Genomic DNA, 13,550 nt, shown 5'->3' with positions numbered 1-13,550 from the left:
AGACAAGTTGTGTGTGCAGGGGTGAGAGTGATCATACTTGAAGGCTCGGAAGACAAAGACAGGAGGATGGATCATTGCAAGTTTAAGGCCAGCTTGGGCAACACAGCAAGTTCCAAGCCAGCTTGAGCTACAGAGTAAAAGGATGTCTAAAGCAATTTATTTTATGTATCTTATTTTATTTTTTAGAGAGGTGAGGTAAGGACAGGGACCGTGGGCCGGCTCAAAAGGCGCTTTGCCCTCGGGGCCTCCCTCTTCCCCTGGGCAGAGCCCGGCCGGCAGAGTGGGCCCGGCTGACGCCCTCTCTCCCGGCTCCGCCCCGCGCTGCCCGCGCCGTGCGTTCCCCGGTCCCCGCAGCCGCCGGGAGCCCGGGAGCCGCCGCCATGGCCCGGGCCCGCCCAGCCGCGCGCCGCTCGCACAGCCCGGACCCCGCCGCGCAGCCCTCGCCTCCCCGCAGCCGCGCCCGCGCCCTGACGCTGCTCGGAGCCCTGGTGGCCACAGTGGCCGCCGCCGCCGCTGCCCGGGCCTGCGCGCTCCTCGCCGATGCCAAGGCGGCCGCGCGGCAGGTCGGCGGGGACTGGAGAGGGACGGTGCGCGGGGCTGCTGGGACAGTGGCTGCAGACAGAGGCGCAGAGTGAAGCTCTGCCCCCCACCAGGGAAGGGGACTGGGGAGGCTGGAGGGGACAATGGCCAGGCCAGGGTGTAAAGTAGGACTGGGCCTTTGGAAGGGGTGGGAAGGCACCCACAGTAGACAATGGATGGAGGCGTGGATGTGAGGCAGGGACCAGCAGCGACTGAAAAGGGGACAAGGAACTCTGGGACTGTTGAGCTGGTTATTTGAACAAATGGGCTGGCAAGTATGGAGGGGACTCTGGAAGATGACGCTACTTTATCAGGAAGCAGCTGCACGCTAGGGGACTGGGATGCAGAGGTTGGGGCCTGGCAGCGGCCTGGCAGCTCAACCCCTTCCTCCCAAACAGGAATCGGCATTGAAGGTTCTGGGTACGGATGGTCTCTTTCTCTTTTCCTCGCTGGACACTGACCAGGATATGTACATCAGCCCAGAGGAATTCAAACCCATTGCAGAGAAACTCACAGGTACTGGAGAAGCTGAGCACCCGAGGGCATGCATACCAGGTCGGGTCCCCCCCCCATTCTACCCACCACCACCACTACTTTCTGGCTAGTGGGTGCATGAGCTACTTTGGCACCCAAGCCCATTTCAGTCGTGGTTGTGAATGGTAACACCTGCCCTGCCACATCACCGACGTGTAGCACGTGTAGCAGTTTGTGGAGATTCAGCCTTTACACCTGGCACAGGCCTGGGGTGCTGGACACTGTCCTGTGAGCTAGACTACAGGAGATGGAGACACCCACTTGCCAGGCTAGGAGGCAGAGAACCAGGTTAGACCTGGCCATCCGATTGAGGAGCCCTGCCCTGGCTCACAGGGATGGTGATTCAGACAGGCTGTGTGCAATGGCCAATATGCCTGTAGTCGCCAAACTAGGAGTCACAGCTGCTTGCACTGCTCTTGGTGTGCGAGATTCCTAGCACCTGCCAGCCAGTGGTGCATGGGTGCAATCATTAATTTTCTTAAAATGAAGAACGCTGCCCCCCGCCCCCGGCTGTCAGTGTGTGTGTGTGTGTGTGTGTGTGTGTGTGTGAGAGAGAGAGAGAGAGAGAGAGAGAGAGAGAGAGAGAGGGAGAGAGGGAGGGTGAGAGGGCAACCTTAAGTGTCAGTGCTCTGACGCCTTCCATCATTTGTTTGAGGCAGGGTCTCTCACTGGCCCAGGACTCCTCCACTTATGCCAGGCTGGTGGCCAGTAAGCGGCCAGTGATCCTCTCGTCTCCACCTCCCTCTCATAGTGCTGGGGTTACAGGCGTACACAACTCTGTCTGACTTTTTCTGTGAGGTCTGGAGATCTGAACTCATGCTTGTGAGGCAAGTGAGCCATCTCCCCAGCTGCCACCGTCACACACCCGCCTCCCAGCTTTTGGAGATAGTGGAGGTTGAACATACAGCTTTGCTTATGCTGCTCAAATGTTTTACCACCGAGCTAAGCTGTATAGCCCAGGCAGACCTCTGGCTCAAATGTTCCCTGCCTCAGTATCCCCAGTTCCCTTTTATATTCTCAGACTTATGATCTTAGGTACCCAGTTAGACACCAACTGGTTGTGGAAGTCTGTCAGGGGGTGAGAGGCAAGGAGAAAGAAAGCAATTGCTTTCAGGGGCAGATACACCATAGTACTGTCATGGGCTTGCTAGCTTTCAGGGATGGGGATGAAGGATGGCCACTTGCCGACCCAGGATGCTGTGGTCACTGCTAGAGGAGAACAGTCAGGTGAAAATGCAAATTTTAGAAGATTTATTTATGTGTTTGCATGTATGTCTGCATGTATGTGCACCATGTGCATGAAGTACCTTCCAAGGCCAGAAGAGGGCATCAGATCCCCAGGAGCTGCAGAGAGCAACCAAAGTTCCTAACCACCAAGCCATGTCCAGTCCCATTTTTTTTTTCTTTTGAGGAGGGATTTCAAGACCAGGTTTCTCTGTGTAACAGCCCTAGCTTCCTGGAACTAGCTCTGTAGACCTGGCTGGCCTCGAACTCAACAGAGATCCGCCTGCCTCTGCCTCCCGAGTGCTGGGATAAAGGCGTGCACCACCAACGCCCAGCACAGCCCCATCATTTAATTCTGAAATAGTCTCACTAAGATTCCCAAGATGGGTTTCAGCTCACTCTAAATTCCAGGCTAGTCTTGAACTTTGAAATCTCCTGCCTCAGCTTTTCAAATACCTGGGATTATAGGTCTGTACCACCATACCCAGTTATCTTTGTTTTGTTTTGGGACAGGGTCATTACAACAGTAGCAACAAAGACCTGAGCCAACCAAGGCCCAGTTGTTCTTAATAATTATCACTAAAATCAGTTCGTATACAAGGCGAACTATAAAAACCCTGCATAGCCCTCCCTTCCTTTCTCTGATGCTCAGATTGCTGTTTTAAAATCCTACTGGTGGTAGTCCACACCTGTAATCCCAGCTCTTAGGGGGCAGAGAGGGAACTGTAACACAAATTCAAGGCCAGACTGATCCTCATAGCAAGTACCAGGCCAGCCTAAGACCTTGTCTCAAATAAATAATAACAAAGGTTTTACTTCATTGACTTGCAGATAGCGAAATGACATAAAATTGTTTATATTAGTACATAGCATATGCACATGCACACTCGTGAGCCATAACTCACACCTGGAAGCCAGAGCACAAGTTTTGGAAGTTGGTTCTCTTCCTTGAGGCAGAGCCTCTCTTTTCTTTCTTTTTTTTAAAGACGGTTTCTCTGTGTAGCCCTGGCTCTCCTGAAATTCACTCTGTAGACTAGGCTGGCTTCAAACTCAGATCTGCCTGCCTCTGCCTCCGAGCGCTGGGATTAAAGGCCTGCACCACCACTGGCCTGCTGAGGCTGAGCCTCTCTAGCTTTGTCTGTGTAGCACATGTTCAGGGAAAGGCGTCAGGTCAGGCTTATGTGGTAGGCGCTTTTACTCAAGTCTTGCTAAGCCATCTTGCCAGCCCAGGGCTGCTGTGGGCTTGTGGTTGAAAGGACGGTTTCCTGAGCCTAACCTTGGGGAGTCCACGAACTAGGCAGAGATGGGCTCTGAGCAGCCAGTGTGAAGAGGGAGCCTGGGTAGTCTGGTGACTCTGGTTGGCGGGTGCCAGGCATTGTCTCTGTACCTTCATCAGTCTTGGGAGCCTGTAGGATAGAGCCAGCATGCTCATTCTGTCATAGACAATCATTCTGTCATTGCTTTGGAAGTTAGCTTTCCTCCCCTTAACCCTGCATCGTGGCTCCGTCCACATGGGAAAGATGAGGGATTTTGCATCTCCCTATGGGAGAGCTGAGAGAGGTTATCCAGCCTTAAACTCCTCATGCAGGGAGGCCACGGCCGGCTGCCAGAAGAGCAGGGAGAAACAGGTCAAGTCTCCGCCCAGCGGTGCTCACCCAGTGACATCATAGCCTGTAGCCTGATATGTCTTGCTTCTCTCTTTGCCAAGTTTCCCTTGAATGAGTCCCTCACAATCCTCCCCTACGATCCAGAAGAGGGTCATAACTAATCATGAATTCAGAGTGACACTGGTCTGGCTTTGAGTCCTGACTCCCTCCTTGCCTAGCGTGTGACAGTGGGGAAGTGGCTTCATCTCCCCTGCGCCTGGGCTGTGCTGGAAGGAGGATCGCGTGCACAGTGTTTGTCACCTTGGTGACTGTTAGTTACCAGCCCTGTCCTGAGCCTAGCTCCCTCATCCCAGGCATCCTGAGAGAAGTGAGGCCTGGAGCCCTGGGCAGAGCCTCTCCAGCCACCTCTGTCCCACAGGGTCAGTTCCTGTGGCCAGCTACGAGGAGGAGGAGCTGCACCATGACCCCAGTGAGGAGACTCTTACCATCGAAGCCCGATTCCAGCCTCTGCTCACAGAGACCATGAGCAAGAGCAAAGATGGCTTCCTAGGGGTGAGTCGGGGCACCGGAAGGACCACTGGTGTCAAAACTGCTCCCGAGGACAGGCCTGCGCCCTCTTCCCCTGCCAGGGTCCCCACTACATCCAGGAAGCTGAGCTTGTTTTCCAGTTCGGTCTGGCGGAAGAACAGGAGGGAGGTGCCGGAGCCCCTCTCCACCCAGGGAAGTCTGAGAGAGCTTCCTGGCATGGGTGACCTCTCACAGAGGCTGTCTCCTGGGACAAATGGGTGGGCTGAAGCAAAGAGCTAGAGTCATGGAGCCCTGCTGATGGGCACTGTCTGTCTGTTTCCTGGCCTCATTCCTGGCATGTGGCAGGTGTGTAGTTCTGCATCTGGCAGGGACTGTGGAGGGGACAATCTCCTGCGGGAGAGGAGGGGGGAGATAAACCTGTGTTTGTGCTGCAGCTTCTTTCTAGCTCCAGGCCCTGAGGACACAGTGAGCCCACTGCAGGGTCACTCCCCCCTTGCTGGCTGTCACCTCTCCTATCAGATCCTCCGGGTTCCTTCCTAATCACTGGGTCCGCATCTCTCCTCCTCGTTTGCCCTTCTTTCTGCCACGAGCAGCGAGCGGTCCCTCTGTGCCCAACCTGTACCAGCTCAGCCACGCCCCACTTCTGCGTGAGCTAGAGCCTGTGGCAAAAGGTGGCAGAAGGCCAGAGGGCAGGCGTGGCTGGCCCAGGGCCTGTGAGTGGCATGCTGGCCAATGGGACATGGAGAGAGGAGCCTACAGCAAAGGGCCTGGGGGGTTGGCCGCGAAGTCAGTTTTGTGCTCTCCAGGCTAGGGGTGGGGGAGCAAGCAGACCAGTTCCTGGAGTGGGTAGAGGCAGGGGGATGGATGGAGGGAACAGCCTGGAGGATGCAGAAGGGAAAAGAGCAGAGTGTGGCTGCTGATGCAAAGCCGGGAGCAGAGCAGGTGACTCAAACTCCTGGCTCAGGACTAGTGCTCGGTGTGCTGATGAGAGAGAGAAAGAGAGAGGGGGGAGAGGGAGAGAGACAGAGAGGGAGGGAGGGGGAGAGGGAGGGAGGGAGGGAGAGACTATCACCACTTAGGACACCGCACATTGGGGGGGGGAGTTCTGTGAGTGGAAACATAGTTTCAGCTTTCTGTGGGAGACTGGAGTGGAGGAGGGGTCAGTAGTGATAGCCCTGCCTGGCAGGTAGCTCCCAGGGTGGTGGCAAAGGTGGTGGGGATAGGAACCAAGGGGGTCTTGTGTCCTCAGGGAGGTAAGGCAGTGCCCCAACCCCACCACAGCGCAGAGCCCTCCTCTGGCGCCATGCCCTGCAGGGTTGGCAGGCAGGCAGCTCAGCCTGGCCCTCCTTTGAGAGCCTGCCTCTTTGGTTCTTCTGGATGGAAGCTCCATGGACCAGTCTCCTCCTCGTCGTCCTCTTCCTCCTCCCTCTCCTCCCTCCTCCTCCTTCCTAGCCTGGCTCTTGCCTCTGTGGAGGGTAGAGGGAGTGAGGAGCCTGCTGCCCAGCAAGGATTGGTAGTTTCCCGGTGGTCCAGATCCCCCAGGGGAGGGTGGTGGCCCTCCTGCCCTGGTAATGATGTTTCAAGGGCACAACACCTGCCTGTACCCACAGGACCATGGAGGGAGTACAGAAGGGTGTACATGAAGGAGGGCTCACATACCTCCAGGGTCCGGCCTCTGAGCTGGGTGGCACATGTGGCTGCTGACTGAGCGCTCTGCCCACACACTTTGCACAGGGAGGAAACGGTGTGGGAAGGTCTTGCTCAGGGTCCCAACATGATGGAGCAGGTGACTGGAGGCAGGGTTTTTCTGGAGAGTGACCTAGCTTCCGTTTCCCCCGGTTTTGCTCGTAACTCTGGAGTTTTCTGGATTTTTCATTTCTCTCCATCATCACACTCAACGGCAAACCCAAACTCTTGTCTGCTGTGGTTGCAGGGAAAGCAAGCCTGCCTGAGGGAGTCAGATAGCCTGGGGCAGGCAGGGCCTGGCACCCTGGGGCAGGGCCTGGCCCCTGACACTGGTTGAAGGCTTATGCAGAGGATGGGAACTTTGTGAAGCCATAGCTCAACCACCCTGGTCTAGGCCACTTTGTACCTCCAACTACTCAGCTACCTGCCCTGAGCAAGCTGCCCTGGCCTAGCCTGAACCTGGGAAGCCGCTGAAGCTGGAGCAGGGTGTGTGTGAGATAAGCCTCTCTGTGGCAGGACAGTGCTGAGATTATGGCCATCTCTGAGGCATGACCTTCCCCATGCTCCCTCTGCTGTCCCAGCCTATGGTCTGGGTGGGCTTGAGAGACATAAACAGGGCATCCTTAGAGCACTGGTGTCCCTGTCCCCAGGTGTCTCGCCTGGCTCTGGCAGGCCTCCGCAACTGGACGACTGCAGCCTCACCAACTGCAGTGTTTGCTGCCCGCCACTTCCGGCCCTTCCTGCCCCCTCCAGGTCAGGAGCTGGGCCAGCCCTGGTGGATTATCCCTGGAGAGCTGAGTGTCTTCACGGGCTATCTGTCCAACAACCGCTTCTACCCGCCGCCGCCCAAGGACAAGGAGGTAAGGACAATGCAAGATGAGGCCTCCACCTGGCCCCAGCTCAGGAGTGGCCTTTCCTATCTGAACCTAGACCCAAGTACCGTGCATCCCTCCCCTCAGTCTCCCTCCCTCTGGGCCTCAGCTTACAGATCTAGGCCCCAGGGTCTAACAAGCCAGCCAGGATCTCACTGTTATCCCTAGGTCATCATCCATCGTCTACTAAGCATGTTTCACCCACGCCCCTTCGTGAAGACTCGCTTTGCCCCTCAGGGCACCGTGGCCTGCCTAACTGCCATCAGTGACTCCTACTATACTGTGATGTTCCGGTGAGTGTCACAATACTTGGAAAGGTAGAAGAAGGCCTAGCCATTGACCCCAAAGTTTACCACCTCTCTCCTTGTGGGCTCAGGCTCTCTGAACCCTGGTTTCCTCCTCGGTGGGTCAGGGGAGTGATGACTTCCTCAGAGGGCATACAGTTTGGTGAGAGGTGTCTGGAACTTGGCTTAGCCCTGAACTGGAACTGTTTGGTGGCAAGGGTAGTATCATTCACACAGAGGGTAGATATGGGACATGCGTGTGCACGCTCATGTGCATAGACACACGCGCATAGACACACACATTTGTGTGCGCGCACACACATGTGTACCCATCCTGGAAAAGGGCATTGACATTGAGGGGAGAGAATCAGGGCAAGGCTTCCAAGAAAGGCAGCACAGAGATTGAGCCTTCAAGAGTAGTGGCATTTGAAATGTATCCTGCCTTCTTCCTGCCCCTGACCCCACAGGAGTTTGGCTAAGGCTCCATAAGCCCTGGGGGAGGGGTGTTGGGGGAGGGTCCAGGCTTAGCAAGCCCATTCCCCACAGGATCCACGCCGAGTTCCAGCTCAGTGAGCCTCCTGATTTCCCCTTCTGGTTCTCACCGGGCCAGTTCACTGGCCATATCGTCCTGTCCAAAGATGCTACACACATTCGTGACTTCCGGCTCTTCGTGCCCAATCACAGGTAGGAGCTGGCTCCAGCACAGCCTCAGCACCCTACTACTGCAGCTGCCATCCTGTTCCCTGAGCTCAGACAGCAAGGGGCCCAGAGACCCTCCAGCCCCTGTCATTTCGCTCGCTTTTCAGCACCACCACTTCCGGGGTGGGGGAGGGAACGGGAAGGGGAAGGCGGGTGGGAGTACTTGCTGACCAAGAAGAGGCAGCATGAGGTAGCTAAGTGGCCCCACTATCTACTCACGGACATCTCCAGGAACGCCTCCCACCTCTGTGGGAAGCTAACAGTTTGCAGATGGAGGCCCTTGAGCCCAACAAGCCAGCCGGCGTCTTCACTGTCCCATAGTGGACAGTAGAGCCACCCTGAGGCTCCCTGTCCTCCTAAGACAGGCCAACCTAACCTACTTGTGCCGCTGAGGGGAAGGTCGGCAGCTGGACAGTGCCTAGGGGAGTCCAGGAAGGCTTCCCAGAGAGGGGACATCTAGTTCAGGCCCTTGGGGAGCACAGGAAGTGGCACATGGAGAGGCCTGAGGGAAGGGGTGACCAGAGTCTTGGTGGGACTTCTGGGACAGCTCTGTGCCAGCTATCTGCCTCATCAGAGGACTTGAGTTGGGTAGTGTGGAGGGTGGGGATGGCTTCAGTAGCATTTTCCTGGGTAGCAAGCAAGCTTTAGCAGGCCCGTGAGAACCTGGGCAAGGCTGAGACCGGAGCTAGGAGTCCTGAGGCCCCAATTCAAAGCTTGTTCTTGGTAGCAATGGGCTGTGTGGCTGTGGGCAAGGCCCTGGCTTCTCTGGGCCCTAATTTCCTCACCTTCCAGACAGAAGACTGACTGCTGGCATGTTTCACCCATGGAGCAGGGGTAACCATGGTTGGGAGAGCCTGAACCCACTGTGAGAAAGAGGCAGGACAGGGACACAGTAGTACACCTACCCTCATGAGTTTTGCCCAGTGGGGTGTGGCTGGCCTCAGTGTTCCTGTTTCAGTGTCCTGGACTGAATAACACAGGCAGGAGCTATTGCTTCCAGGCCTCAGGGACAGCTCTGAGGGTATTCAGTCACTTTCACAAGAACTATTGCTTAACAGCGGTCCTGGGGCTCCCCCGTGTGGCTGACCTTCAGATTGCACCACCAAGCCAGACTGCTGTCTTCTGCAGGAAGAGCCAGCCTGAGAGGTTCTTCCAGGGACCTCAGTACCAACGTGGTTCTTACTGCTGCCTCATTCTGTGTCCTGAAGTGATGCAGTGGCCACCTCTCTGCTGCATAGGGTTGTGAGCAGTGTATGGGTCACACTATGAAACCCCTTGTGTACTGCTAGGCCTGACCCAGACTCTGCTGTCAAAAATCCCAGTGATATCTGTGGAGTCTCGATGTCTCCATCTCTTAATAGGACATCTGCTTGCATTAAATTAGATGGCACCAGCTGGACAGTGGTGATGCACACCTTTAACCTCAGCACTCAGGAGGCAGAGGCAGACAAATCTCTATGAGTTCCAGGCCAGCCTGGTCTCCAAAAACAAAACAAACAAAATTAGATGACAGCTGATGTTTGACTAATGGGCTTGGATGGTGATGTTCTTTTACCCTCGTCATCCTCAGGTCCCTGAATGTTGACATGGAGTGGCTGTATGGGGCCAGTGAGACCAGCAACATGGAGGTGGACATTGGCTACATACCCCAGGTGAACACTCAGGTGCCCCCACCCACGTAATATCCAGTAGCAAGGCCTTTCCCTGAGCCCCATCTCCCCACTTCTGCAGAGCAGACCACCCCTGAAGGTTTCTCAGGGCCCCTCTCTGAGACACCCATCACCACTGTCTTCTGGCCCAGATGGAGCTGGAAGCCATGGGCCCCTCAGTGCCCTCTGTGATCCTGGATGAGGATGGCAACATGATTGACAGCCGCCTGCCCTCGGGAGAACCTCTCCAGTTTGTATTTGAAGAGATCAAGTGGCACCAGGAGCTGAGCTGGGAGGAAGCTGCCAGGCGCCTAGAGGTGGCCATGTACCCCTTCAAGAAGGTGAGACTGGGCATGAAGACCAGGGCAAGGCTCCAAGAAGACCAAGGCTTGGAGCTTTGGTCTAGCTATGGGCACTTTGCTGGACCCTTGGGGTTCAAGGCCAGCTTAGGAGTCAGACTCCTGTCTGCTCCTCTAAACTTGGAGAAGGGTCGCATGTCTCAGCTGTGCCCCTACACACTCACACACGCACACACACGCACGCACACGCATGGATAAATATGTGCTGCACATTCACAACCCCGAATGGGACCCCAGCCCCTCAGCGGTTTCTCTCTTGGTTTGACCACAGGTCAACTACCTGCCATTCACGGAGGCCTTTGACAGGGCCAAGGCTGAGAACAAACTTGTGCATTCCATCTTGCTGTGGGGAGCCCTGGATGACCAGTCCTGCTGAGGTGAGGGAACCCCCTGGTCAGTTCTAAGGGAAAGTGGGGAACTTTGTACCCAAATGGAATTGGGCACAAGAGGCTCTGGTACAACCAGGACATGGAGCCATGAGGACCTGGGCCACCTAGAACCGGATCCCAAGGAGGTTTGCTGTGCTTGGGCTGTGCCTAGAAAATGATGCCAGGCAGACATGTTCATATTCAACCTTTTTAGTTTAGTGACCTTGACCAAGCAACTTCCCCTCAAGCCTATAAATCTTGAGTAAATGGGCAGAGTGTACCGACTCCCAAGTCGTGACATTGGGTGTCAGTGTGTCTTGTACTCACTCACTCTGAGTGAGACGAAACAGTGCCAGAAGCTAGGCTTGGGTTTCTTCTGGAAAGTTCTCTGGGTGTCCAACAGTTAGTTCAAAATGGATTAACAGAAGTGAAGTGCGGTGGGGGCAGTTGGACGACTTCTTAGAGAAAGTGACTTTTAAACTGAGACTCTGAGCAATGAATAGAGACTTAGTCACATGACAGGGGAAGAGGGTTTGGGGTAGAGAGTGCCTGTGTAAAGGCCCTAGGGACAGAGTAAGTGGGATTGAGAAGTTGGTGCTGCTAACAAGCTCCCAGCGCAGCCCACGGTGCCAGTGGGTTCCTGTGGTTCCCTCTTCATTTAGCATCTACTCCTTGGGGTCTGCTCTTAGCTTCTTAGCTGTATCACTTCTTGAGACAAAGTCTCAGTAGCCCAAGCTAGCCTATAACTCACTCATCATGTAGCCCAGGCTGGCCTTCAATTCATCACCATCCTCCTGCTTCAGCCTCCTGAGTGCTAGGATATGGGTATGTGCCACCACTCCTGGATAGTATCTACTCCTTCCATCTGGGTGCAGAGACATCCTGCAGCCTGCCGGGATTTACCCAAACTGAGGTCATTGCTCTAAAATCGGCGCTACTCACGCTTGGCCTTGCCCTGAACAGGTTCGGGGCGGACTCTCCGGGAGACTGTCCTGGAAAGCCCGCCCATCCTCTCGCTCCTCAATGAGAGCTTCATCAGTACCTGGTCCCTGGTAAAGGAACTGGAAGACTTGCAGGTGAGTGGGGGGTCAGGGAGAGCAGCCTGTGGAGTGTCCCAGGACGGCACTAGGCCCCGGTACCAGGAAGTATCATTGTCCTCACAGATCCAGCAGGAGAACCCATTCCACAGAAAGCTGGCAGGCTTGCATCTGGAGAAGTACAGCTTCCCTGTGGAGATGATGATCTGCCTGCCCAACGGCACTGTGGTAGGTCCTAGGGGACAGGGAGCAGCGGAAAGGGACAGGAGGGGTGGTCTCTGCCTGAGCTGGTCTCAGCTGGTCTGAGGCTGTCACTTCCATCAATGGCTTAGGGATCCTGAGCCAGAGATCCTGGAAGCACTTTGTGGGGAGGTGTGGGGCAGTGGGGGTTGGGGTTGGGAAGGGCAGCAGAGTCAACAAGTCCCCAAGGGAACCTCATCAGTTCAGCAGACAAAACATGGCCCAAGGGAAGGCTCCCTGGACTACTGTAGCCACGGAAGGAGGGTAGAGAGAAATAGAGGAGGATCTGGCCTGAGCCAACATTCCAGAACCTCCTCTCCCTGGGGGCTTCTTAGAGGGCCTGGCATCAGGTCACAACAGCTTTGGAAAATGTGCCCATTTTCAGAGTAGCAGAGCCAGGCTGCAACTCTGAGCAGCTCTGCCCATCTTCAGTATCAATGTGGCCAGAGTGGAAAGACAGGACTATGAGAGGGTGGTGAACTGGCCAGCCTGTAGGGGGCGGTAGCCAGGAGCAGGAGCCCAGGAGCAGGAGCTGGGTGCAGGGGAAAGAAAGGACAGTGTGCTTAAGGCTTCTGCTGGCCCAAGCTCAGGGGAGAAAAACCCCTGGAAGTGTTGGGGAGTAAAGGCCTGGAGGGACAGTCAGCTGGCTCATGCATGTTTCTGGCTCCTACCCTGAGGTCCTGAAGACAAGGAGACAGGGTTTTGGGAGACTCTGACTGGCCTTCATCTCACACCTCCGTTGCTTGGGTTCTTCATCCATGCCTCACACATTTGTTCATTCCCTGCATACACGCTCCACCAAGCTCTGCAGAAAGGCAAGGGCACGATGGCATTCTGACTGGAATAGAGAGACTCTAAGAAATCACCCTGAGCTCTGGGCACTGGGATAGGTGTTCAGGGGTCATGAGAACAGAAGGAAGGCCATTTGTAAGGCATAGTAGAGGAAAGAGTGGTATTGAAGGTGAGTAAGGCGGGGAGGGGAGGTACTCCCTCGGTAGAGGCCTACATGGGAGCTGAGGAAGAGGGGACCAGCCTGGCCTGGGCAGCTCTAGCCAGTGTGACCACCCTCAGCGTGCTAGCCTGTCTGATGTCACCCGAGTGAAGTTCATGGAGGCTGAGATGGTCAGGGCAGACATGACCTCTGGCCTCTCCAGTTCTCCTCACCCAGCCCCTCCCTCAGGTCCACCACATCAACGCCAACTACTTCCTGGATATCACCTCCATGAAGCCTGAAGACATGGACAACAAAGTCTTCAGCTTCTCATCGACCTTTGAGGACCCGTCCACAGCCACGTACATGCAGTTCCTGAGGGAGGGACTCCGGCGTGGCCTGCCCCTCCTCCCGCCCTAGCGTGCTTAATCCTCAAGAAACTGAACCTGGTGAGAGCCTGGCAGACTCTCGCCACACGCTCTGGAGCCACAGGGTCCTCTGTCCACTTCATACTGGAAATGGTCCCCACCTCATTCCCAGGCTGCCCGGAGAGCTCCAAGGCTAAGTGAGGCTGCTCCCTTTGCTTAGCCCGACTGATGGGGGATAAACGAAGGAGCCCGGATGAGTGTGTAAGTGAGCCAAAGGCAACACTCTGGGGTGATCTCCCTGGACCTTCCACATAGTGACACAGTTCAGGGCCTCAGTGTGAAGAATAAGGAGTAGGCTGGAAAGAAAGACTGCCCCTTCTTGCCTGGCTCCCCTCTCAAGCCAAAGAAATCCAAGAGCTTGGGCCTGGGGGGCCAGGCTGCCAGCCCCATGCCTGTTTGGAGCCTTCTATCCTGGCCATCCCCAGCCAGCTTTCTGTGGCCAGTGCCCACAGCTTGGGGTCATTGTCAGCTGGAGACAGCTGTGGGGAGCCTTGCACAGAGCCCTTCTACAGAGGCGGAGACCGT

At 55.8% G+C, this 13,550-nt stretch overlaps 1 protein-coding gene across 1 annotated transcript; it reads left to right on the top strand.

Annotated features, from left to right (window-relative positions):
- The first annotated feature begins 336 nt into the window (after nt 1-336).
- On the top strand, nt 337-13,076 carry Selenon (selenoprotein N). Its single transcript, XM_051173622.1, has 12 exons — nt 337-563; nt 978-1,095; nt 4,363-4,496; nt 6,809-7,018; nt 7,199-7,323; nt 7,861-7,998; nt 9,584-9,665; nt 9,815-10,003; nt 10,293-10,398; nt 11,353-11,465; nt 11,553-11,654; nt 12,847-13,076. Exons 1-12 carry the CDS (start codon nt 381-383, stop codon nt 13,015-13,017), a joined length of 1,671 nt encoding a protein of 556 aa, XP_051029579.1. The 5' UTR covers nt 337-380; the 3' UTR covers nt 13,018-13,076.
- Nucleotides 13,077-13,550: the final 474 nt, after the last annotated feature.

The sequence above is a fragment of the Phodopus roborovskii genome, unplaced genomic scaffold (assembly GCF_943737965.1).
Source record: "Phodopus roborovskii unplaced genomic scaffold, PHOROB, whole genome shotgun sequence".
Lineage (NCBI taxonomy): Eukaryota > Metazoa > Chordata > Mammalia > Rodentia > Cricetidae > Phodopus > Phodopus roborovskii.
Note: the sequence above shows the minus strand (reverse complement) of the source record. Positions and strands in the feature narration are given on the sequence as shown.